Below are 22378 nucleotides of genomic sequence, written 5' to 3'. Positions count from 1 at the left end.
AAAAATTGGCGACGGGTTCTCCACACGGAATGCCAAGCTACTTCCAGCTCCTCCAGCAAGGTAACACTCGTAACATATTATATACAATGTAATATCGTATATACAGAAATATCAGGAATAACATTGTTCAATATCTTCACTATAATTGATCCAAACTCATGGGGAGAACCCCAACCTGTATGCTGTATCTATGGAGTAATAACCCCTGTAATATTCTATTCTATTAACTTAAAACCCACATTACTCAAATTGAGTAACAGTGTAACACTTCGTGCAGCTCCATGTTTATCAATCTTGCTTCAAGTATCTGCACATGTCGCACAAAATGGACAAATTTATCAACTTCACACAATAAGATCGAAAAAGTTTTAATTTCCAATTTAAGCAGATAACAGGGGTTCGGAAACTTCACCCTATACCTGTACAAAAGACTCTGGAATAGTTCAAAAATCCAACGTTATACATTTTGCACTGAGTTGACCCACTTCAAACGCTTTAGAAGAGATTGATACTCTGGACTTTTGGACCATTCATCAATCTCACGTGCACGCAGAACCGAGAGAGGATGGGAAAGTTGCCTCGTTTGAGCATTTCTGAGCAGAGTTGAACAAGTTAAAGCATCTACCATATTTTAACATCCACATAGCAAGATAGCATCTTTTAATTATATTTTTTTTGTATAGCAAGATGAGTTGGCTGACCTTATATACCACCCAACTGGGCTAGAAGAAGCCTTTTCATAAGATCGAGCTTGCTCCAAAAAGGCATCCACGTTTAATTGGTCAGCCATAGAGGGGCAGCCACCAGCTAATTTCATCAGAACGGAGATGACAACCTCTTGTGGCGAGAGCACGTGTAAGATGATTAAAAGATAATAATAATAATCATAGTTTGATATCAAAAGGGCAATAGATTAATCTCAATACTATCTATCTACCCTTGGGTCCCGAGCAACAAGAAGGGCGGCCCTATCACAAGTAAGTTCTGCTGCTCGAAGCCAGCGGAAGAGCTGTTCTTCTAATTGCTGAGCAATCAAACCGCCAAGGCCTATGAATAAAGAGCTTGTGAAATATAGTCGATTGTCTTAATAGTTCTTAATATAGGCGAATTGATAAAGGGAATAGAGGTGATCATAGAGATCACACGGGGAAACAGAAGAATTCCGTACGGGTACAACTTTTATTGGAACGAAGTGAAAAAAATACAATATTTGTTGTCTAATAGAACAAACACTAAACAACCCCCAACCATAATTGTAGAACTGACTCAGGCCGACCAACGAAAAACAAGATCTTACCGGGTATAGAATATGCTCCAAGAGTAAGAATATTAGCATACGTGAGCCATAAACCGTGGTCACACTTCAGATAACCCAATTCATGTGCCAAAACAGCCTGTATGTGATACAGCAAATAAAGGTTAAAGTACAACTCAAGCACTACCAGAAGTAAGGTTTAGTACCTGCAGTTCCTTTCTTGACAAAAGCTCCACTAAGCTTGTATGAACGACAACAAATGGCTTTTTCCCACTGATAGCCAAAGTATATGCATTAGGCACAGGACTTTGGCGCAAATATAAGTCGGGCGCGTCAATGTTCAGTATACTGACAGCCTCTACCATCAATGCATGAAGTTCAGGGAGCTATACAAACAAAACAGACACAGTTATACGAGTAATATCTAAAAGAATATAACAATTGCCGCAAATTGAATCTAAATATATTTACACAGTACTCAGACTCCCAGAGGTATCATAAAACAGAAGTTCAAACATTTAATGCATCCATAATTTGATACGAAAATATTAGTATAAACAGAACGAATTAAGAGCTTGTATCGTGTACTAAACCTGATTTCCAGAAACAAGAACAGATGTCCCTATATTCTCCAGAAGCATGACTTGCTCAGCAACAGTTCCTACAACCAAATTATCGTTAGCTGAAGAACAAACGATCGCTCAGAATTTACTTCAGAAGCAAAATTTTCAAACAGTAGAATAAGATAATCATCAGAAATAGCTTAGTACCTCCTCATATTTCAAACTAAATTCCCAATAAATCAGGGAGACTTATTTTAAACCAATAATTTTTTAAAGAGTAAATTGCAAATACCACCCCTGTGAAATCTCTAATTGTCAAATACCCCCCTGTCAAAAAAAAAATTCGCTCATACCCCTTGTGTAATACTTTTCGAAGCTCACCGCACCCATTATCATTTTAATGGTTGACCGAGGCTAAATTGGAATTTTGTTAAACTTTTCAAACTTAATTTAGGGGACTAAATTGCAATTTTCCAAAACCCATTCTCATTCCCCTTTCTGCAACTTTGCCCAGCCGCAGCCCCAAATCCCCACTCTTCCTCTCAATTTCCACCATACTTATCATTCACCGTCGCCGCTCACCACGCACCACCACACCCATCCATATTTGGCACACGTTCTTTCCTGTCCCGCTATTCCTTGGTCGAGAAGCACAACAATAACACCTTTTCATTTTACCCTAAGCCGAAGCTTCTTACTTATTGATCTTGCCCAGCGTTCCATCATTCAAGCTCCGATTTTTTTGGTTGCGGCGTAGAAGCTCGCGGCTTGATCGATTTTGTCGATTTCTGATAAAGGGTCTATAGATGGTTGTGTATTGCGTTTTTGCAGGTCTAAAAATGGTGGCGGGTCCGACGATGTTGTTGTTGAAGTATGAGGGAGAACTGGAGTGGGGATGGGCCGAGGTTTGGACTCGCTTCTCCCAATTGAGGGCGTTCGTGGCGGAGGTGCAGCGGTGGGCAGCAGTGGGGACGATGAAGAATGAAGAAGAGGGAAGGAAAAGGAGCTTGGGGACTTTGTTTACACAGGGGGGTATGGGCGAATTTTTTTTTGACAGGGGGTATTTGACAATTAGAGATTTCACAGGGGTGGTATTTGCAATTTACTCTTTTAATTAGTAATGTATTTGAAGCGACTACTTTAACACTGACTAATTAAATATGTATAATCACGTTTCACGTAAAAAGCTCAATCAATCCTGAGATCACGCTAAATCCAAATATTCCATAAACGTCTTTCTCTCTCAAGTTAATTTTGTCAACGATTCGAAAATTTCAACGTCGATTCATACTTTATTTGGTTTAGTTCAGAAGAATTTAACCATCGTTCATCGTTCATGATTTAAAAACAACTATTTAAATCAGGACAAAATGCACTTCGTCCCCTAGGAAATTTTTTATTTTCGTACTTTCCCCCTTCCAAATTTTATTCTAGTTGCACTTTGCCCCAATTGACACTTTTCGATGTATTTTAACCAATATTGTCATTATATTTCTCCATTCACTTGAAAGGCATATTTGTCCTCTCGGGTTATATACGTAGTTATGCACGCAAATCCCAAATCCTTTGATTCTTTGTAAGCCGCGGTTATACAATTTTGGATTTCCAAAATTTTGGGTTGCATTTTTCTCTCCAAAATTAGGGTTATCTTTTGTCCTAGTAAGGCAAAAGCTTTTGAACAAAGGTTTTATGTTTAATATTTCAATTGTTTGAGCTACGATTTAATTTGTTTTTTAATTTCATTTTTTTGTGTTTCATACATGATCTCTATTCATTATGTTCTTTCCATCTTTCCGTTTCGAACTCATACTTTTTGAACCTATGGGATGGAATCACCGTAATAGATGGTAACTGAAGAAGAGATTAAAGATTCTTAATTTGGGGCCACAATATAATCTGCGCGATTTTTTATAGAGAAAATACCCTATTTTTATTTCTGAAATACGTCTGTGTTTTTCGTCCAACTATATTATATTAGAATTTTGGTGGGAATGGAGAAAGGACTTAGATGCTCTTTAAGTGAACGGAGAAATGACAATACCGGTGAGAAATATGCCGAAAAGTGTCAATTATGGCAAAATGCAACTAGAATAAAATTTGGAAGGGGAGAGTCTCATTTTCTAATTAGTAGGGGGAAAAATGAGAGAATGAAAAACACAATGTGGCCATCGCCGTAAGTTTTCAGACCTTTAACCTTAACACCGCTTGATCTAAGTTTGAAAGTTACAAAAACATCAACCCTCCCAGTTGAAATAATTATTAAAAAAATTGAAAAAATAAAAAATAAATTGTAACTGGCGTCGTGGACTATGTTTTCTCGTTGTCTTGATTTTTTTTTTAAATAATTATTTACACCGGAAGAAGTGGTGTTTTTGTAATTTCAAAGTTTAGATCAAACGGTATTTAGGTCAAATGTCTAACAACTAACAGTGTGGGCTACATCGAGACAATTTTTCAAGTACAATGGGGGAAATCGATGCAATCGAGAGTAGAAGGGAGTAAAGTGGTACCAAGCCAAAATACAAGGGGGGAAAGTGGAATTTACGCTATATTAAAATATGAAATTTGGAGAAAAAACAATGATTATATAATTTAATAATGTGATTTGTATTTTGCTAATTATATTTCTTTTTTTCTTTTTTCTTTTTTTAAATTTTGGTTCTTATTCAATTAAGTTTCATTTGAAGATGCAGAATTACAGAACAGAGCTAGGAAATAATCGGATAGAGAGAATAAAATACAAGAAAATATTTTTAATTTTAAGAGTTTTTCATTTTTGGGAGCTCAAGCAAACATTATTATTTTTTATTATTATTATTAAGGCACACCGGCACCCCTGATTGGACGACAAACGTGGTTCCGTTTACGAGCATGTTCTTCGTTATGATGCTGTGTCCTACACGAAAATCCATACCAGCAGTCTACCCGCTCTACTGCTTCTTTAGGCATTAGCTACACCAAACAAATATATTCATAAAATTCACCTCTAAAATCAAATTTATTAATGTCATTCTTTTTTCTAAAATGATGATGGAAAGAAAGAAAGAAAAAAAAAATTAAAAGCTTACGGATTTTGGCAGCGAGACACGAAACCAGTACATGAGATACGACACGAATTTGTCGTAGCAATCTCTGCAATTCAAGAATATCACAAATGTTATATGACAGGTTAAAAAAAAAAGATCGTAAGCTTAGTAATTTCCGTGTGTTACGATCAAATGTGATTTATTGTATAGGAAATATGAGGTCAAAACATGTAGCCCGACTTTCCTATATAATATATAAGTAAAAATCTATGCTTCAACATTCAATTTAAAGATCCATCGAATAATATCCTAATTATTTCTTTCATATAAATGAAAAAAAAAATTGCTGAAGAACATGCGAATAACACTATTATTAAGACAATTTGTTGAAGAACTTACCGGCAAAGGTGTGTGTCGGGAGTAATCATATCAGAGTGATTCAACCGAATCCTTGTCCTATCTGAAAAGGGAAAAAACGGGAATAAGAATCTAAAAAATCGCTTTTCCAATAAGAACTTCTAATGTAATGATAATTTTAATCGACTAATTACCGAACTCTCGGTTACTCCACTTTGTTATCCATTCTGAAATCACATCCTGCACGGATCTTCCCATTTTACTGATACATTTTTCTATTATCTGCAGAGAAGTAAAAGGACATGGTAAATCAAAAAACATTATACGCACACACATCAATATAAAAAAAAAAAAAAATCATAAATATATAAATAAAGAGGAAAGAGAAATATGTGTAAGTTCCATACGTCTTGTTAGTGTCTATTCTTTTCATGTACAGCAAGTGGCAATCTAGTGACTGAATATTCGACAATCTGCAACATTATACGCACACACATCAATGAAAAAATAAAAGCGAATAAATAACAAAATGGATATCCGAACCACATTAATTTGGATTTCTTTTTTTAAAAAATAAACGTGCTTACAGGTTTTAGAGTTTCACGACTACACACAGGATAGGCATCACTGCCAGGAAATTGCAGAGAATTCCAGTAGGCCCCACAAAATGCTCGATCACATCCTATACCTACAAAAGAGAGAAATATTCCATAAATATTATTACTCGTTTTGGGAAAAGATTATATTTATTGCATTTGTAGGAAAATAGTAAATAACCTTATGAAAGTAAAAAGGAATGAGAATTAAGACAATTACAGTGTTGTGGTACGATGGGATTCGATCTGTCGGGCATCATTCCACCACATGCTCCGCATTGAAGATGAACTGTACTTGCACTACACTGAAAACCACCATACTCTGTGCCTGATAAACATATCAAGCAACTTAGTTATTAAAAAAAAAAGAAGCGAAAATGTGTCCAATAATCGAGACGAAGATTGAAGACTTAGTTAGAGCAAGGTTGTCATTAGATATCAAGATTCTTATTCACCACATAAGTAATAAGAACGAGTTATTCATAAATCGAACAGTTTGGAATTCAGAAATCACAGCTATAAATGTCAATTGCTAGGTCAATTCAGAAAGAAATTTTGAGGCCATTACCCAAAGAAAAAACAAGTGTTATTACCACATTGGGGGCAAGGAAAATCTCTTTCGTTCTCATCATTATTTTGCGCACGAGCTCTCTTCCGACTTTTTCGTCCGCCGGGAATGACCTATAATTTAGGACATCATTAGTTCACAATTGAATATTATATATTTGTAACAAATGGAGTCTGGACAGTTTACTTGAAAAATAAGTAAAACTTTATATTAAAAGTAACTTGCAAAATTAAAGCTCAAGAGAAAGACGAGATTTTAGTATCTATCAAAATATTAACCAGTGCAACTTGTATATTATATCTGTACGCTATGCCACACTATATCGAAAATGCAACTTGTAAAATAAAACAAGATTTGCAAGAGCAACGCATGAAAACGGTAACACTTACAAGGCACGATTTGATTGACGAACAGCGATCTAATGTTTCAATTTCTTCATCCGACCGCCTTAGAGAAGGATCAGATTTCTGTATATCCTGCCGAACGACAAACAGTTCTTTCATGAACAAAGAAGCAAATATCAACAAATTAAAGTGTTGAAAGCAGGCTGAATTGTTAAAAACTGAAGCACAAGTGTCGAGCGCAATTTTATTTTAGAAAATTATACATCTATGGCGTAAAAAAAAAAAAAAGAACACGGAAAAAATATCACCGTAAGAACTCGTAGTTGTGGAACTAGAAACTGTAACCACTCGTGAAAGAAAACTATACCTCTTCAATATTATGCAAAAAATGATTTCTTCAAACAAACTGTACAACTGCTCTACACTGAGGGCACAAAACAGTAGAACGTTTCTCTTGACACCTTTTCAACCACTCTGAGAAGCATCCATTGCTGTAATCGAGAAAATAATTGGCTATATATTTTACGAAGATCAGACGACAAATAGTAGTTAAAATAAGAGATTTGAGTCACATACCAGAAATTGTGAAGGCATGGTGCAATGGTGACGACGTCATGCCAAATATTTAAACAAATGGAGCATTTCGCGTGTTCGGGATCTAGAGTTATCTAGTAGAGGAACAAAATGTCGACATTTTTATAATTAGCATAACAGAAAAAAAAAAAAAAAAAGATAGTAATACTCAAATAACAAAAGATGTTTACCTTGATTTGCTTCTTGCAAATTTGCTTTGTAGGCATTACTTTAAAACATATACCTCATAAACCCTGAGAGACATGAAAAACAAAGAGATTTTCCGTGTGTTACAAGGTTGATTACACGAGAAATTATATACAGGTTCAAACTTAATGTTCTGTATTTAACTTAAATCACACCTCATAGCTAAAGTAACATATTAGTTTTTCAAGTTGATGAATGGCCTTTTGGCTGCTTTGGTTCCTCTGTATATTCTTAGAAGTCCATTTTGACATTTTTGCCCCGACTGATGGTTTAAGATCGATTTAGTTATCTGATTTAGGTCTTACTAAAGATTTGACACTAACTCATAGCCCTTGTGAGTTGAGTGTGACATACGTATAGGATTAAACATGCTGAGAACTAAAACTTAAAAGAAATCGGTTTAATATCGGTTCTTACCATCAGCCTCAGGACCCGGAATTATTTCGCTTCCACAACTAATGATGGTCTCGTCGTCTTTCAGGACAACCGCACCATCAACAAGGATCGAATCACAACTAGTTTGGAAAAAAACACGAGGGTCGATCAGTTGGGTATCTTTTATTTGGAAAATGAAAGATTGTATAGTTAACTAACAGCAATCAGTTTATCAAATATATTCATACAATTATCATTTTTCGGGATACGAATTCAGAAACTACATTACGTAAACCAAATATCATAGATTCTGCCAAGAACTACATTGAACTTTACACATTGGTACATAGAACAAAATCTTCTAATTTTAGCATAAACGGACTTACGAAAGGATTAAAAAAAGAAGATAGGTGAGTAAACAAACATATATCAATTAACACTTTTATACTAGGTGGTTCATAAGACTACACTGAAAACCATTCTGTGTCTGGTAAACATATATAAGCAACTTATTTAAAATAAATCAAAAAACAAAAAGAAAAAGAAAAAAAAAAAAGCGAAAATGTGTCCAGTAATTGAGACGAAGATTGAAGACTTTCTGTATATCCTGCCGAACGACAAACGGTTCTTTCAAGAACAAAGAAGCAATTTATCAACAAATTAAAGAGTTGAAAGCAGACCGGATTGTTAAAAACCGAAGCACAAGTGTCGAGTGCAATTTAATTTTAGAAATTTCACTTTGTAGAGATGGAATGCTAGTCAGGCAACTGATACATCTATCGAAAATATCGAAATAGCTGCCAATCAATGGAAGGTTACTAAAACTAATTTTATCTTCCTTCCTTAACTATCGAAAAGATCAATAAAAAAAAAACACGGAAAAAATGAATGTTTTATGTTGATTTTTGTCACCAAAATCGACATGTAGATGTCGATTGTTTGCCAAAAAATCATCATCTAGAGTTAATGTCGATTTTTTGCTAAAAAATCAACATCTAAATATCTAATTTTATGACAAAAATCGACATGTATATGTCGGATTTTGACTGCGTGGATTTTCTAAAAATCGATCAACTAACTATAAAAATACATTCATTTATAGTTTGTTTTCTACTTTTTCTATAGAATTCGTGAAATGGGTTTGTGAGGAAGATGAAATGGGTTTTTATTTGTGTGGTCTTGCACAAAGGAAGTTGTGGAATTTTGTAATTTTGGATTTTGTATTTTAATAAGACTATAATAGTCTCTTGGTAATTCATTTGGTGAAAAATTAGATTTGATTTTCCCCTAAGTAATTTTTGCGATTACATATAGTCGCCGCCTTGAATTAATTGTAAGTAGAGATGGCACTAATTATTTGCCATCCTCCTCCTCTTTTTGTATTCATAGTTTCCCTTTCTATGGTGCATTTCACTTTTTAGTCTCAACAAATGATGCCTAAGAGTCCATAAAGTATTTCAATCGGGATAATTTCTGTTCAATTTGAAATCATGAATCTAAAATATCGGCCTCAACTCGAACTAACTTTTGATTAGTCGGCCATGTATGTGAGATAAATCATCAATAGATATGAATATTATTTGGAAACAATTTCAATACAAAACCAAATTAAGGAACGAAAAAAGGTAAGGCCGAAAGTTCCTCAAACATGTGCAATGACATTTTCAGTATCATGGTTCAAGAATGACGAACAAATAAGAACCGGAAATTGCTTAGTAGAGCTCAAACAATAATTTCTAATGATTTTATATATTAAGACACCAATAACAATTGAAATATGCATGAATTCTCTTGAGTCTAAGGGGAGTGCACTTCATTTGGACACCTAAAATTCCCAAACCAATTTACAACTATTTTCATAATTTTGGTGTATTTGTCGAATTTGGAAACATTAAAAATTAAATTTGTCTTTTTTTTTTTCCCCATCTTCACAGGCATGGTTATTAAAATCTTATGATTTGGGATTCAAATCTTACGATTCGATTTGATTCATACCTGAATCGATTCAAATCTTAAATGTTAAAAAATCAATCAAATCTTACGATTTACGATTCGATTCTTACGATTTACAATTTTTACGATTCAAGAAAATTTTAATTTATTATATTATTTATAATAAATTTCAATTAAAAAGTCATTAGACTTTAACTAGAAATAGTTAATATGATTATTACGTTATTGTCAACACTTTATCCCCGAAATACTATTAATAAATCAAGTATATATAAAAAGAAAATCACAATATAGTATTACTTTTGCTTCTATTCCTCATCTATTGTTGCACAAAATCAATTAGAATGAGTTGAATTCTATTTTTTCTAAATAATTATTATTTTATTTTAATTAGTTCCCAAGAGACATTTGTACCTTTACTCGAATTTCTGACACGCCACCGATTTAAATAACATAAGTGAGCTTGTATTAGGTCATTTTTTCTATTTTCTACATAATACAATCAATTCTTTATATTCTTTAAGATACAACTTCTCTAGTTTCACTTTATAAATTTTAAAAGACATATAAATTTGTTATAACACTATATAATTTCTTTAAAATACTTATATATAATTATTATCTATATTATTTTTGAAAGAATTACAAATCTTACGATTTACGATTCAATTCCATTTACGATTTAACAAACAGGTATCAAAGCATAAATAAAATCAGGCCAAGCACAACAGCTAAAAAACAAAAAAAAAATATATATATATATATATATATATATATATATATATATAAGGTAAATTTCTTCTTCTCAACATTCTCCTGGTCCGCCTTCTTCATCTTCTCAGATCCTCTAGCCTCCCTCTCCTTTTCTGCACCAAAAGAAAAATGGTTCAAATCGGAGTGCTAAAAATCAACAATATTCTCTAAAAAAGAATTACAAATAAGAAAACATGGACGTAGATAAGTTCTTGAGCATGTTTTCTTCGCCGAGGACATCACCTTTTCCGTTGCTGAAGTCTTGACTGTTCGGAATAGATGATCGCAAGTTGCCTTCCTATAAATGATAAAAGTTCACTACAGGAAACGACATATACGAATTTGAAGTTGTATACAACTATTTTCAAAAAATATACAGAATTTCGAAAAATAGTGATGAGCACTAATGAACTAACTTTATGGGAAAGAAAAAAACAACAAAAAACTTATAGAATCTCAAAAAAAAATATGATGAGGTAACGATATTTGGAAGAAAAAGCTGCTAGTAAATTCGTAGTCGGGAAAATGCTAAAATATACGTTTCCAAAAGAAAAATAGTTGTTCGAAGATGCAAACAGAAACAAACTAATTTTTCAAAACACATACATCATGCCGGGAAATAATATGAGGAACCACAATCACGAATGAACTAAATTTCCCCCAAAAAACAAAGAATCCTGGGAACAAAAATATACGATGAGGACGACGATTGAAAGGTAAAAATTATGCTATGTACATTAGCAAACGAAAAAATGTGTTGGAGCAAAAATTTTTTTTTTTTGTATTATGATATAGCTCAAAGGGTAGCATTAAAAAACCCTTATAACATGATTTCATATATAAAGTAGCATAAGAGTGGTGATAAGAAGAAATCAACTCAAGAGAGTTGCAAGATATATACTAAAGTTGTCAAGTAAGAAGAATGAAGTAGAAGGTACATATAATCGTGTTACAACATAAAGTCATTACGGAACAATCACTATCACCACCAAACGTAATCTTTATCTCACCTTACTAACTATTTAGAAGATAAACTTTTTTTACTAATAAAAAGATTTTCAAGATACGAAACATGCCGATGCACATGGCTCCAGACAATTATTTAATTTTAAAAGAATATTGCCAGCGGCTAGCATCATTCGGGTAAATTATTTTATTATTGTGCAGTTCATGGTTTTCAATTTTATTGTTGGATGATTTATATGAATGAAGAAGGTGAAATAGATTGTCATACGTAAAATATCACTGAAAATGATAATAAGGCTACAAACAAGTTTAATATATTACATTTTGTTCACGAAGAATATAATAAATTTACTTTGGAACATTGCATTATTCTCGACAATGTAAACAAAAGACACCTCTTAATTAATTGTTGTGCAATTCATGAATTTTAATTTTATTGTTGCATGATTTATATGAATGAAGAAGGTGAAAAATATTGTCATTTGAAAAATATCAATGATAATGACGATGAAGCAACTTTAATAGATCACATTTGGTTCACAAAGAATATAATAAATTTACTTTTGCAGATTGAATTATTCTCGACAATACAAACAAAAGATACCTCTTAGTTAATTGTTGTGCAATTCATGATTTATAATTTTATTGTTGGATGATTTATATGAATGAAGAAGGTGCAACAGACTGTCATATGAAAATGATGATGAGACTACAAGCAACTTTAATAGATCACATTTGGTTCACGGAGAATATAATAAATTTACTTTTGAAGATTGAATTATTCTCGACAATGCAAACAAAAGACACATGTTAGTTAAGTGTTGTGCAATTCATGGTTTCTAATTTTATTGTTGTATGATTTATATGAATGAAGAAGGTGAAAAATATCAATGAAACTGATAATGAGGCTACAAACAACTCTAATAGATCACATTTGGTTCACGAAGAATATAATAAATTTACTTTAGAAGATTGAATTATTCTCGATAATGTAAATAAAAGACACCTTTTAATTACCTGCACCTTACTAGGTCTCATGAGTCATTCCCTAATTCGATGACAAAAATATAGCCACGATGATAAAATTGATTCTTTGAAATTTCACAGACCTTCTCTTTCCTTATCTATTATTTCTCGAAGCTCTGTCCACATATCTTCTTCCAAAGTATAAATGTGTGTGCAACAGTGTTTCGTTCTTTAGAGATATGAGCGGTGTCCCTTACAGGTACTTTCCGCGTTGCACATGAGATTCCACCGCTCAATTGTTTAAGTCTCAATACGGACCCCTTGTGGAAAGCGCTTGCGAAATTCGGAATTGGAGCGGGTTTGATACGGGACCACGTTGGCGAATTTGTCATCGGGTTTTACAAAAGGTTTTACGAAGTCCGCAACGCAACAGTGATGGAGACACTGGCCATGCAGACTGGAACTCGCAGAGTTCGTTGGATTGAAGAATCTCCAAGTAGAAACGGATAATGAAATACTTTATAAGATCATGCTTAAAGAAGCAAAGAGAAATAAATACATAAAAAATATTGTTGAGAGCTGTGAAGTATCGTGTGCACGTATACCAGTAACGAACATCTCTCACATAGTCAAACTATGACTAAGGTTTGGCATATTCAGGAAAATTCCAAATGGAGTGCTTTTGATAGCCTCCAATTGTGCAGTCCCCATCTTTAATTTTACTTTATCAATCGTATCCCTGAAGCTCGAGGGCGAACAACGGGAAAATTGCGCACTTTTCTCATTTGAGGCCATTTCTGCAAAACATGACAGATCACAAAGTACTAAGAACAAAATTGCACAGTACTAATTTGCCCCAGTTTCAAAAACCAAAGTTCATACAACAATAAACTATATCACTACAAAGTATGAAATACGAACAAATAACCATACAACCGAAACTTATAATACAAAATACAATTAACTAAATATTCTCTCAATCTGCACTAATTTTACTTGCATAACATGACAGAACACAAAGTACTAAGAACAAAATTTCACAGTACTAATTTCCCGCAATTCCAAATACTAAAATTCATACAACAACAAACTAGATTACTACAAAGCATAAAACACGAACAAATAACCATACATGCATCTCAACCATACAACCTAAAATTACTAAAAGAATGCAATTAACTAAACATTCTCTCAATCTGCACTAATAAAACATGACAGAGCACAAAGTACTAAGAACAAAATTGCAGAGTACTTACTAATTTCCCCCAGTTTCAAATACCAAAATTCATACAACAATAAACTACATTACTACAAAGCATAAAATACGAACAAATAACCATACATGCATCTCAACAATACAACATAAAATTATATTATTATATTATTAACTTTTGCTCAGAAATTATGGTTCCTAATTTGTTTGAGTGTGAGAATGAGATTCTGATAGTTTCTGCAGAACTGTGGATGAAGTAGAAGGGATAGGATTTTCTATTATTTATTTGAACCAATTTTATAACTGAGGATAACATATATTTATCTGTTATTTTAATGAAATTGTTATTTCATTATGCATGATCTTATGAAACACTTGATTGTCAATCCAACAAACTCTGCAAGCTCCAATCCATGCAAGCTCCAATCCAGTCTGCATGGCCAGTGTCTCCATCACTGTTGCGTTGGGGACATTGTGAAATCGTTTGTAAAGCCCAATGATAATCTCCTACATGGTTCAGTATCAAACCCGCTCCGATTCAGGACTTCGAAAGGGCTTTCCACAAGGCGTCTGTACCGAGCCTTAAATAATTGAACGGTGGAGGCATCCATTTGATTAGTTCTTCTGAATGGGGCTTTCTTACTCGAATCTAAGTACTGTGTCTGTTAGATTGAATGATTTTTTTAGCCTTCATCATTCGACGAGGTGGATGATTTGACATTGCTGCCCTGAGCGACACATAGATGTTCCCGATGATATCCTTACCAACACACATGACATTCATAAAATAACCGACTAAACCTTGCATTGTTTACTGTCGATACAAAAATATAATACTTAAAACATATAATCAAAACATTAAAAAAATATAATAAAAACAGTAAAATACCTCATTGACACATTCATAACAATGAAGAGGCCCCGTTGGCCTCCTTCAAACTCAACATAGCCTCCTACATTTCCCATAGAAAGTAAACGGACGTTGTAAACCTGGCCAGTCTGAATATGAGTTCCGACATGCGTCTGAATGGTTTCGTATCACACTATATCAAATTCCGCATCACGATAGATCTTTCCACAGGCCATCAGTACTCAAAATGAAATAGCCCAACCGTGCACGTGGTTAATTCTTTAGAACGGGGTTCTCTTTCTCGACCTTGATTATTATGTCTGTCAGATCGATTGATTCTTGTAGCTTCTACTATACGAGGAGATGGTGGGTTTTCCGTTGTAGCCTTGAGGGATATGTAAACATTCCCGCGTATGTTCTTACCGATACACATGATATTCGTGAATTTACCTACTAAACCAGTTATTTTTCCGTGTTAATAAAAAAAAAATATAATATGTTAGAATACATATAAAAGATTTTATGTGAGAAGGTTCCTGACCAACTATCTTTATTATTTTAAGTCTAAGTGCTATAGTAAAACCTCTATAAATTGATACTCGATAAATTAATAATCTCGATAAAATTAATAATTTGTCTAGTCCCAACTTGGAACAAGTACAAAATTGGAACCCAAACGATAAAATAATAAGATAATACCTTTGAAATCCCAGTGTATATATATTGGTCCCAACGAAACTATAAATTAATAATTACTAAAAGATTCCAAAATTTTAAGATTGTCTAGTAAAAATAAATCTATAGTCACTTGTTTTTGTTGAATTTCAAATCGATATTGAGTTCATTTTTAAATCTCCTCATTGCACTTAAAAGTTGGGGCATTGTCTTCTCGTATTGCAACAAAAAATTGTGAAAAGTTGTACTGCGTTGGTACCATGAACCAATTTTTTCGTACCATGAACTAACTTTTTACTTATTAAAAAACAATGAACTTGACAAATTCAATTAATTTGTGAATGTACATTCATAGAATGTGCCTTGTAAGTACATTGAACTTGGAAATTTAAAGGTCATACATAAATCCTCTTTAAATTAATAAATTATTAATTTATCGATATAATAAATTATTGCTAAATTAATAAAGGGGTTATATGAGATAACCCCCTTATGCAATAATCTTAGAGGCTTAAATCCAATTTTTAATTTACAATTAGGGATAACCCCCTCATTGATCATAATACCCCAATTACCCTTATTATATTCATAAAATATATAATTAATTTTGTTTTACATAAATCAAATCCCGCTAATTTGGATTCCACTACTAATCTCTCTCCAAATATAACTCCCCTCGAATCACGGTATATAGAAACTAAATATTCATCAGGAAAAAACCTTCTCCGATTTACACATCGCCTTCCATGGCTGCCCCGAGAATCAAAAAATCTTAAGTGGGCAAGACAAAATAGTGGGTTTGAGATAAACCCCTTTATCAGATCATTGAAGAGTTTTCTACAACCGTCCGTCGAATTAAACTCCCTTGAAAAGGTAAGTTTATTATCCATGTTCTTGTGTCTCTGAAATTTTGTGCCATTTGGACCGAAATACTGAATGGGTTCGTATTTTGATTTTTGAAAACAACTATTTTAATTATTTTTTTGTTGATTTAAACAGAATATTGCTGGTTTGTTTTTTTTTTTTTTTTGTAATGCAGCAGTATATCGATCAAACAGACAAAATGGTGCAAAAGACAACATCGAAACGTAGGTTTTTCATTTATAAATAAGTTTTAGATTCCCTGTGTCATATAATCTGCTAATTTTGTTTTAATCTTTGATCTGCATGTACTTCTTTTGGATAATATACGAGGGCAGGGAAAAGAAAATCAATAGCACACAATGATATTATGAGTTTGGACGCTGGTACGTATTAATTTTTTTGGGATACTACTTTTCGTTAATTTTATGATCGATGGTTATCTTATAGTATTCTTTGTAATCATTAATAGTGTTGCATAACTAGTGGATTGTTATATTGCAACATTTTTTTAGCACATCTGGGTTGACATTACTACATTGCAAATTAGGCGTTAGATGGGTTTAAATTTATTTAGGTGTTTTGTCTGTGCTAAATCATATGTAGTAAAATCAATTAAATTGGAATGTATCAAGTAATATGCCAATGAACGATCTGTTTAATGATTTGTTACTTAAAAATATTAGATTATGATTTTGATAATGTATTGGTTTCAATTTGTTGTCTTTTAAAATAATGAGGCAGTGAACATAGTGACTTTGTAAAAAAATCAAGTAAGAGTAGGTGTTGACCTTATGAAATTATGAATTTGAAAATAGGGGAATTTATTAAACAAATCAGGGGACTTCGTGCATTTGTAATGGTAATAAACAAAGCAGGGGACTTTAGTAATATATATGTATTTGAAAATAATGGATTAAGTGAGCCAAACATCTTGTATAGTATTTGGTATAAATAAGTGTTTTTTATAATGCAATGATAGTTTTTGTTCAAATATTGCATTATGTGAATCAAACATCATATATTGATTTTTGAACAAATAACTGTTTGCCGTAATGTACGCATGGCACCATTATGCAAAAGACGTGCTAAAAAATGTCAATATGTTATGCGTTAGAGTACTGTTAAATCACGAATAAATTGTGCAGTAGTTTTTGGTGATTCATTTGATATTGTATTTCTAATGTAGTAGTTCTTTTGGTTACTCATGTTACTGAAAACACTGTGTTCCATGTTTCATTTAATTTACACAGGTGAGCTGAAGCAACTTGCTATCAATGCACGTGAAGAAGAGACATGGACACGACAATTTTGTGGTGGTCTGTCAAAAACCGTGAGTTTCTTTCGTAAATTGCAGCTCAGAAAAGTACACGTTGAATGCCTCAAGAAGACCCCCTTTTATCATTTTGTAATGCCGTTTGTTCGAGGTTTAATTACACGTGGGTCGGTTAGAGGGACGCAGACTGGGACAGTCACTATGTTGTTTACATATGACAAAAACTGCAAAGCGTTCATTTTGGGTGGTAAAAAACTCATTATTAATCTTCGTGAATGCGATTTGATATTTGGAATAACATCCGGTGAAGATCCAGTAAACAGAAAGAGGTCACAGATATACGATTCCCCACTAGCAATGCGGAAATTCCGTCAATACAAGAAGTTGCGTACATGCCATCTTACTGAACAGCTGCTGAAATATATTCACAGTGACAAACAAGAAGATGTAGAAGATACCGTACGGATAGTTATCATCCACCTTCTGTGTACTGTGTTCTTCGTGACTGATGGAGGAAGAGTTAATTGGTGGATGTTCAGAATATGCAACAACTTGGATTTGTTGAACAAATACAACTGGGGGAAGGGCATAGTGGACTACTTCATGCACTTTGTTAACAGACACCCACCTGCAAAAGTACGAGGCTGTACCCCCCTGTTTATGGTAAGTAATTTACATTGCAAATTAGCATGAATATATTAATTTTTTGAATTTATTATTGTATACCACTATATTGGAGTGAAAGATTGTTGGTAAATTGCAGTTGTGTTTGTAATGGATTGGTATGTTGTTTATTTTGTTACTTGAAAGCACGTATTTTGTAAGTTCATATTGGAAAACCCGTACTTAAAAACCGCTGTTTAGAAATGTTTTATTGCATTTTTACAAATCACTGTTTAGGAAATTAATTTTTTGAAATGAATTTACTTTAAAACAACTGTTATTTTAAAACCCCTATTTAACACTGATATATCCATTACTGTATACCACTACATTGAAGTGAAGATTGTCGGTAAAAAATGCATCTGTGTTTGTAATTGATTGAGGTTTCATATGCAAGCATAATGAGAGTCCCTTTGTTAGAATATCCTTATACTAAATGCAATTGATTGATACTCTTTGAAAAAAAAACCTTATTTTTAAAACCCCTATTTAACAATGGTTATTACAAACAATGTGTGATCGTGTGGGATTAACTATTATGTGAAGCTCTTATTTAAAAGTCTCTATTGATACAGTTATACACATTAATTAATACCACTACATTGAACTGAAATTTGTTTATATAATGCATATGTGTTGTAATGCAAACCCTTTGGGTAATTCGGTTTTTATAAGTTATTAGTTAAAAACACCTATTTATAAATCTCTTATTCCAAACAGTGTATACTTATATGAAGTGAACTACTACTAAACTCTTGTTTAAAAACACCTATGTGAAAAATGTTAAGTCCGGTAGTATATATCAGTACAGTGAACTGAATCTTGGTTGTATAGTGCATCTGTGTTATAAATTGACGTATCTACTATATGCCATTACAACTAAAACCATTATTTTAAAAACACTATATATTACTGATGTTTTGCATTTTACACGGCGATTTAAACTTATGAACAACTATGTTTTTTTTGTGTTGACATGTAGTATTGGATCTGCGAACGGACAAAGCTAGTCAATCCAGTTAAAGAAGACGCATTTCCGAGGTTCCTAAAGTGGCGATTGTCAAGTCTCAGAAACATAATAGACGAATTCGCTATAAAGGGCATAAAAGCAGATGATGTCAATACAAAGCCAATTTCTAAAACAGCTATTGAGCACGCAATACTTTGCGGAAAGCAGGAAGATACATATGGCAGTGACACAGACATTCATCAAGACGCCGATGAAGATAGAAACAATGACAGCATTTCAGGTGGTGATGGGCTTGATGTTGACGACAACATTGAAGAGTCCGATGACAACAACAACACAATTCCAAACTTCGAATCATGTTTTGCGGCTGATACTGAAGGTCAAATAGACATAGATGATGTCCCCCTAGCTGCTTGGATTGTCAAGTATCCAGAACTGATAGATACAATTTCAACGCAAGAAAAGGCAATACAAATTTTGCAACAAGAACTTGCGTCCGCCGAAGTCGAGTCTACAAAGTTGAAAAATAAGGTGGCACATCTGGAGAGCTTGAATACACACATTGAAGCGCAGTTTAGTCGTCTATCTGATATACCAACCAACAGCCAGATCGAGAGGTCCTCATCCACACGCTTGACAAAAGAACTTGAGATCGAAAGGTCCGCATCGGCACGATTTGGTAAAGAACTTGAGTTGGAGAGGTCCACATCAAGCAGGCTTACTAAAGAGCTTCACGATGTTAGTACGAAACTTGTCAGCGCAAACAAAAACAACGACGAGATTCGAGCTGAGCTTGATAAATTGAAGGATGAGTACGAGAGTCTGCATAATACAACTGCTGCATACCTCACTGATATAGTAGAGTTGAAGGGAAGAATCACAACTGTTGAAGCTCATAATAAATCACTTAATGAGGCAAACCAGGCCCTCCAATCTCTTATTGATGGGCATGCTGCAAAAATCGATCATCGCAGCAAACCAAGCAATCTAGTTGATGATGACATGCCAAATTGGGATTTGTTAACACAGACACAAGCTGCTTCGGATGTAACGTGCACAATGTACACCAAAACCGACCTCCACATCATAGATCTTGAAACAAAATTAAAGATCTCAGCCGCAAAGGATATTGCAAAATCAAAACGACTGGAGAAACAGGAGGAGAGAATACGTAATCTGACCGAAACCCTAAATCAAAAGAAACCCGTAACAGTCATTGAAGAAGATGATGATGACTTCGATTTCAGTAATGCTATCATCCAGCATATTAACAGGGATCCCAAGTCGGTCGTAGCCAAGAGGACTAGGTCGAAAAGGCAGAACGTAACACCGATATCGAAGAACAGTTTGGTGAATGTTGGGAAATGTTACAAAAAGTATAGTGCATACCTAAATTTGAGCGATGAAAATAAGGGTTTAATCAATGTAATTGCATCTTCTGAAGACAAGCAAAGGTACATATTCTTATATGTTAATTTATATTGCTTTCATTTAATCTGATAGCATAAAACGATATTAATGTGGAAAATCATGTCTTTTTTGTTTAGTGATTTTCAATTAAATTTATTGCATTAATTTTCACTGTATTTGTAATATTAACTTTCTAATGTTAACTATACTTTCTATCTAGTGTATTTCAATAAATTACATTGTCAGTTTTTGCAATATTGAATGTTACAGCAAAATACTTTGGCAAGATGAAGATAGGGTTGTGCGAGTATTGGTCGCAGATCTTTTTCCCTGCATACAAAATCAATCTCTCTCTAATGGAGTAAGTACAACATCAATTTCAATATTAATAGTACAAATGTATGGGCCTATAATTTTGTTATCTATAGGTGGTTGACTCCTATTGCAAAATCCTATCCCTTGAACATAACGCTGGCAAGTTGAGTCAAAGCACATCCTCGACTAAAAATGCAAAAATACTCGTGTTCCCGTCTTGGTTCCTGGTAATTACACTGTTATGCACATTAAATTTTCATTGGTGCGCATATAATAGGTTGTTATAACCAGTACGTGTACCCTGCAGGATACGATTCGTAGAAGGTCCGATGGTATGTTTGATCCACCTACTGGCATGTGCGATCATGATTTTTTCATATTCCCCATCCTGCACAGGCAGAAGCCAAATGAACGAGGAAATGACCACTGGACTGTCCTTATCTTGAATAAGTCAGAGGGTGACTACAATTTCTACAATCCAATGATAGCGCGTGAAAACATAGCAGACCAATATATTGGTGATGCAATTGAGCTGGTAAGCACATAACACTAGACACTCCGATTTTCATCGTTAAATTCAACACAAATGAGCATACATTTGACCTTGGATTTTAATTAAAAACTTCAATTTGCAACAGAAACATGCAATTGACAAAACCGGAAGGCATCACCATTTTGATCTTCCATATGATGAAGAGGTCAATCTAATTAGAGATGCACCACAACAAAAAAGTGGCAGTGTGGACTGTGGGGTCGTTGTCTGCTACATTGTGAAGCAGTGTTTCCTTCAGCAACCAATTTCATACACACTAGGTGTTAAAAACATTCCCAATATGCGCAAAGAAATCGTAGAAAAATTTCTTAAATGGGGTCGTGATAAGGACTACAGTAAACGTCGGGTGTGAGATATGAGCTTATGACCATTAATAGAATTTGTTTTGGATTTTTGTGTTTCTGCTTGCATTGTTTTTTGATAAGTTTTTATTGAAGTACTTTGTTATGTTTTGACATTTAGTGTTGCAAAGTTTTTTGGGTATCCTATGCTGCTAAGCCAATTAAAGATATTTGCAATGTAATATGAATTATTGAAGTTAATTATATATTGCAAAATTTAGGTTTTTGTTTTCGTATGTGTTGATAAATATTTCTGGTTGATATGCATAATCCACTATACCAAAGTACTTATGTATCGAACAAAACTTCTGGGGCAAAACGGTTATGAAAATGTATATAATGTGTATAACGTTTACGTGATCCATTATACTTAATCAACTAATTGCTATTTGTAATTCATTTACACTGATAATTATCAGTACCAAAATCACTAGTCTGTTAATTAAACCACTATTTATTCGAAAACAACTATACTTGTAGTAGCGAAATCACTATTTGAATTCAGTGACATAGATATATATCAGTACCAAAACCACTATTTATTCGAAAACAACTATACTTGTAGTACCGAAATCACTATTTGAATTCAGTTACATAGATATATATCAGTACCAAAACCACTATATGTAATCAATTAATTGCTATTTATTCCAAAACCACTATTTGAATTCATTGACATTGATAAGTATCAGTACAAAAACCACTGTAAGTTGAATTCATTTGCATTGATAGTTATGAGTACAAAACCA

The 22378-nt window shown here is 33.5% G+C and overlaps 2 protein-coding genes and 1 non-coding gene across 4 annotated transcripts; 1 reads left to right on the top strand and 2 right to left on the bottom strand.

Moving 5' to 3' along the window:
- Positions 1–61: 61 nt before the first annotated feature.
- LOC105976798 (plastoglobule-localized metallopeptidase 48, chloroplastic) lies at positions 62–2797 on the bottom strand. 2 transcript variants are annotated; one of them, XM_088821777.1, is made up of 8 exons: positions 2026–2797; positions 1849–1916; positions 1462–1641; positions 1298–1394; positions 938–1047; positions 702–835; positions 420–593; positions 62–307 (listed from the first exon to the last, which is right to left on the bottom strand). In XM_088821777.1, exons 2-7 carry the CDS (start codon positions 1894–1896, stop codon positions 458–460), a joined length of 705 nt encoding a protein of 234 aa, XP_088677903.1. In that variant the 5' UTR covers positions 1897–1916; positions 2026–2797; the 3' UTR covers positions 62–307; positions 420–457. The 2 variants fall into 2 exon arrangements, with proteins under 2 accessions (XP_088677903.1, XP_088677902.1); XM_088821776.1 differs by having other exon boundaries at positions 2299–2797.
- Positions 2798–5608: 2811 nt separating this feature from the next.
- LOC105976794 (uncharacterized) lies at positions 5609–7512 on the bottom strand. The gene is made up of 8 exons (XR_016033082.1): positions 7474–7512; positions 7286–7377; positions 7077–7200; positions 6755–6841; positions 6391–6478; positions 6018–6125; positions 5789–5889; positions 5609–5674 (listed from the first exon to the last, which is right to left on the bottom strand). It is a non-coding gene; the product is annotated as an uncharacterized LOC105976794 (transcript).
- An 8343-nt stretch (positions 7513–15855) lies between these two features.
- LOC105976874 (uncharacterized) lies at positions 15856–21861 on the top strand. Its single transcript, XM_013002137.2, has 9 exons — positions 15856–16113; positions 16280–16328; positions 16440–16487; positions 17355–18040; positions 19023–20464; positions 20691–20781; positions 20849–20962; positions 21043–21270; positions 21374–21861. The coding sequence occupies exons 2-9, from the start codon at positions 16304–16306 to the stop codon at positions 21638–21640; spliced, it is 2901 nt and encodes a 966-aa protein (XP_012857591.2). The 5' UTR covers positions 15856–16113; positions 16280–16303; the 3' UTR covers positions 21641–21861.
- Positions 21862–22378: the final 517 nt, after the last annotated feature.

This window comes from Erythranthe guttata, chromosome 8, assembly GCF_056151865.1.
Source record: "Erythranthe guttata isolate IM_541 chromosome 8, IM_541, whole genome shotgun sequence".
NCBI classification, from domain to species: domain Eukaryota; kingdom Viridiplantae; phylum Streptophyta; class Magnoliopsida; order Lamiales; family Phrymaceae; genus Erythranthe; species Erythranthe guttata.
This window is presented reverse-complemented; position numbering and strand designations above follow the sequence as displayed.